This window comes from Chinchilla lanigera, unplaced genomic scaffold (genome assembly GCF_000276665.1).
Source record: "Chinchilla lanigera isolate Chin_1 unplaced genomic scaffold, ChiLan1.0 scaffold00057, whole genome shotgun sequence".
In the NCBI taxonomy this organism is placed as follows: domain Eukaryota; kingdom Metazoa; phylum Chordata; class Mammalia; order Rodentia; family Chinchillidae; genus Chinchilla; species Chinchilla lanigera.
Window position 1 is genome coordinate 598539 of NW_004955458.1, and position 4681 is coordinate 603219.

The 4681-nt window shown below is 58.1% G+C and overlaps 1 protein-coding gene across 4 annotated transcripts in view; it reads right to left on the reverse strand.

Moving 5' to 3' along the window:
• Sp7 (Sp7 transcription factor) overlaps positions 1-4318 on the reverse strand; it is an 18876-nt gene extending 14558 nt beyond the window's left edge. Inside the window, exons 1-2 of one of the 4 annotated variants that reach the window (XM_005397174.2) lie at positions 3991-4318; positions 3483-3510 (exon numbers count right to left, since the gene is read on the reverse strand). In XM_005397174.2, the coding sequence (XP_005397231.1) occupies positions 3483-3503 (21 nt within the window). In that variant the 5' untranslated portion in view covers positions 3504-3510; positions 3991-4318. Of the gene's footprint in view, positions 1-2015; positions 3442-3482; positions 3609-3990 lie in introns of those variants that run through there. The other 3 variants (XM_005397175.2, XM_005397173.2, XM_013520954.1) reach the window with 3 other exon arrangements.
• Between the last annotated feature and the right edge of the window lie 363 nt (positions 4319-4681).

Genomic DNA, 4681 nt, shown 5'->3' on the forward strand with positions numbered 1-4681 from the left:
TGGTTGATGTCTTCCTAGTAAAGCTAAGAAGAGAACCCAAGAATTCAGGGTTCTCAGAGCCACGAAGCAGCTCCTAGCATGAGCCATGTGTGTGGTGCCAATCCTAGAAGTGGGTCTAGGTCTCAGGGTTGCAAAGAGAGAAACATGCAATCATAACTGCTGCTTCTCTGCCTAGTTACCGCCCTCTCTGAGGTCCTGTTGACCCCAGGGCCTCCTAAACTTGAGCCACCGAAAGCTTTCTCCCCTGGGTTTCCCAGTCAGGGTTTCCACCGATCCTCGGAGCAGAAGGTGACCTAGGGCAGGATCGCTGGTGGGCAGGAGTCAAATCAGAGCAGAAGGAGAGGTGGGAACATGGGATGCAAAGAACTCTGTGCTAGGTGAGGAGCTGCCATAAAAGCCCTGTGGGGTCAGGGAAGGGGAGACCAGGGAAGGGAAGACCTGTATTAAGAAGCAAAAATGGGCAAGAACCCAAAAGAGTGGAAAGTTAAAAAGACAAAAGGGAGAGAGGGAGGCAAACAAAATAAACAAAGGAGAGGTGGTGGGGAAGAGCTGGGCTAGGAAAGCTAAGGAAAACAGAAAAGACAGGCGGGGAGGAAAGGCAGGGGAGGAGGAAGAAGGTGGACTTTCCACCTAAGAGAAAAGCCACCGTGATGCTGGGCCCCAGAAAACCCCCAGACCAGGCCACTCCTCCCTCCTTCCCCCTGACCACCCCCTCCCCCTCTGCCCAGCCCGGCCCGGATGGTTTCCCTGCGGTCGGTTTATTTTTAAAAACGCCGACGCCGTCCCCCCCCTCCCCGCCCAGCCCTCACCCTGTGGCCACAGGGGCCTCAGCCAAGCCCAGGGACCCCACCCAGCTGTGGAGAGGGAGGTTGGGGTGAAAGAAGGCAGCCAGCCTCAGGCCAACAGGAGACCCCAGCTGGGGGAGCAGAGAGGCCCACAGGGGTGCTGGCCGCAGGGAAGGGGAAGCCAGGGACCCGACCCGACCCACTCAGACTGTCGGGGGTGGGCAAGAGGTGCGCACGTGGCTAAATTTCACGGCAGCCTCAGTTTCCTTCTCTGGCTGATTGTTCTTACCTGAGAGCTGGGGTAGAGGGTCCCTCATAAAGCGGTCTAAGCATGTGCCCCCATACCTGACCGAATGTGTTACCTGCCAGGACCCAGGATTCCCACCTTCCGGTTGTTTCCCACCCTCCACCTCCACCCTAACATCCTTAAAAAAAGGAAAGAAAAGATAAGCAACAATCTCACCAAAAAACACAGGCTTACAGTACTGAAGGGGGAGTCCTTGGAGAAAGAACAAGACAGGAGCTGTCCCAGCTCTGAGGAGAGAGCAAGGGGACCCCCTGGTACAGGGAGTTCACTCTCCCACACCTCCCTACCGCACATCTGACAGCTGGCGGCCCTTGGTTCTGAGTGCCAAGGTCCCTGGTCAGCCTTCTCCCCGAGTTTCTTAGTTCTCCTGGCTTCCCTTTTATCTATTTGGTACTGAGCATAGATACAGAAGCCAGGCCTCACACATGCCAGGCTGGTGTTTTACCAGTAAGCTATATCCCCAGCTGGGTTTCCCATGTCTCCATTCCCACGTAGCCTCCGCCCCATTTTGCCCCCATTCCTGTTCCCCGGTGTCCTGCTCAATCCAGCTGAGCCTCCCATAAAACATCCCTCTCCGACCCCCAAGTTCTTCCCACTGCCAAAGAGCCCACCCACATCAGGCAGAGGGATTCCTGGGAAGGTGGGAAAAGGGCCCAGGTACTCAAAAAGTAGGTGAAGCAAGATGGAGGGACTGGAGCGCCTTTGTGTTAGAGGCATCTCCAGCTCGGGGAGTGAGGGGACTTCCAAGACTGGCCTCCACCACACACTCCTCTTCCCAAGTGCCCCCCCCAATCTCGTGTCTTTGCACCAGGCCTCTGGGCCACCCCTCCTCCAAGCACCAGTGCCACGCTGGCAAGGCTGGCGTGGTGCCTACGCCCACTGAAACTGCCCCTGCCCTGGGTGGACCCTGGATTTCCACATACCTTATTCTTTCAGCTTCCTCAAGACCAGTGTTTTCAGTGATGGCTCAATAGAGTCTAACAGGGAAAGAGCCAGGATGACAGTGTGCCCCCACTGAGGCTGAGCATAGAGTGTAGCACCTGGGCACTTGGGCTGGATGCAGAGTGTGCCAGGAAGCATGATGTCCACCCCTTGGTTTGCGTGCTGTTCTCTCAAACTCAGCCATTAATGCACTACCTCACAGCTTCACACAGATGCCATTCCTCACTTGAACTAAGAGCGGTCGGATGGTCCAGCTCCCAGACACACACATCTGTACTCGCACCAGCCACCCACGTGGGGGCATCCTCAGTGCCTGACGCACACAGGCCAAAGCACGCAGGTGTCAGGGGGCTCCTGCTCCCTCTGACACACACCTCTCCAAAGGGTGGGAAAGTTGACCTCTTGTTTGGCCAAAAACCTGAGACCTGAGTTAGGACACTAGAACCAGAGAGGAAGGAAGATTGAAAGCCACAGCAGGAGGTTGACCTTCAAGGGAAGACTCAAGAAACCCCAATTCCTGCAGAGACCCAGAAAGCAGGACAGAGACGGTGACAGAAACTGCATCAGAGACCCAGAACCACGGAGAACTCGGGTTCCGGGCGACCGTGAGCACTCACTTCCCAGTTGGGGGCCTTGGGCTCCCCAGATGTGCTTGTTGAGTCAGGGATTTCCCCCGACCCCGAGCCCCCATAGTACCCTAGTTCCCTTCATCTCCTGCTCCAGAGGCAAAGGATGGTAGGGTCCCAGCCTGGAAGGGAAGTGGCCCAGTCCGCCCTGGAGCCTCCCACTCCCAAAATAGAGCTGAGTTTGTCTTTGGCTGAAAGCTAAATATTTGTGAGCCGGGCAGGCGGCCTCAGACCCTGTCCCTCCTCCTTGGTTCCCTCTCAGGCCTGGGCTCAGTTCCCCTGGTCAGCCCCACCGCGCACAAGGCTGCCCTCCTCCTCTCCCTCCCAGGCGACCTCCTTTCCTTCATAGCTGCTCTCAGGCGGGCCCCTCCCCCACACAGACCGGCGCTCCAGCTTAGGATAGGCGTCCAGGGGCTCGGCACCCCCACAGAGTGACCCCCCTCAACCAGTCCTCTCTTTCTCTTCTGCCCCTTTGCTACTGTGGCGTCTGCGTCTGTTTCGTCTTTCGCTCCCCGCTGCCCCGGCTTCTCCCTCCTTTCTGTACTGCTCCGCTCCTCACAGTTCGTGGCTTAGCTGACCTTAGGGGTCCGTGCCTTCTTCTGACCTGAGCCTTTGAAGGCCCTGCCTGCTGGCCCTGTTCTCCTTCCCTGTCTCCTGCGCTCTGTTCACCCCTCCTCCAGCCCACTCCTCTCTCCTCCTCAGAAGGACCCTAGAAGTGACAGGCACCACAGCTACTGTCCATGTGAGTTAAGGGGGTGGGATAGGCAGGGATTAGGACCTTAAAGCCGAGGCTGGCTTCTGGGGGGAGGAGGGGGACGTTACCTCAAGCAGGGAGGACGCCATCCTGAGGCTGGGGACCGGGTCCCAAGGAGCCAGGCAGATGGAGAGAGCCGAGCCAGGGAGAGAGGGAGAGGGGAGAGGGAGGGAGAATGGGAGAATGGGAGAGAAGAGATCTAAAGTTAGAAGGGACTGGGGGGTGGGGGTGGGGGGGCTGCTCTCTGTCTGTAGGGATCCACCCTCTAATTACAGCTTTCCCAGCGGAGAAGCCTTCAGATCCAATGAGGAGGGCGAGAGAGGGAGGCAGAGGGTCCAAATTTCCTGCTCCATTTGCTGAGCTCCCCAAGAAGGGATCTGGGAGGGAGAGGAGAGAAGGGGGCACCCAGGGAAGGGACTGGAAGCAGGAAGGGGCATAGGAGCGCGGGGCAAGTTGTCAGGCCTTGGGAGGGGTCTGGCGAAAGGTTAAGGGGGTGGTGGGTCCAGTTGTCCACACCCCCAGCAATCCCCTAGGCATCTGTGGGCCGCCCTCCCAGAGCTCCTCAGCATCCGGTACCTGGGGAACCTGAGGCTGGCTGTCCCAGGCTCTCCTCTCTGCAGGTCTGGCAGGGAGAGTGCAGGCAACTGGTGGCTTGAGGGTGCTGGGAAGGATCCACGCCTTCCCCAGGCCAGCTGCACTCTGGTTCCTACTCGGGCTGCGATCCTGGTCCTACAATCCTACTCTGACTCCAGAGTCCTCACCACTGCTGGCGGCGGCTGCTTCTGCTGCTGTTGCTACTGCTGCCGCCGAGGCTGCTGCCGCCCGCCGCCGCTGCTGAGGGAAGGAACAGGAGGGAAAAGGAACAAACCCCAAACCACTAATTAGAGATCCAGGGGGGGGATGGGGGACCGGGGACGACACTCACACAGACAGACTGGAACACACTGACATACACACTCATGGACAGACACGGGGATGATGCATGCACACGTAGGCACATTCAGCACTACCCGGGAGCACAGCTACTGTCATGAACACAAACTCACACACAGGAACACAGTGACACGCTGGGTGCACACCACATGCACACCCATGCTGGCCATGGGGAGAGGCTTGCCTGCCTCCCCATTCACCCACGACAGGGAGAGCTCTGTGTGTGTGTGTGTGTGTGTGTGTGTGTGAGAGAGAGAGAGAGAGAGAGAGAGAGAGAGAGAGAGAGAGAGATGCCACTCAGGGCAGGAAGGAAGGAAAGTGTACACAGTAGTGG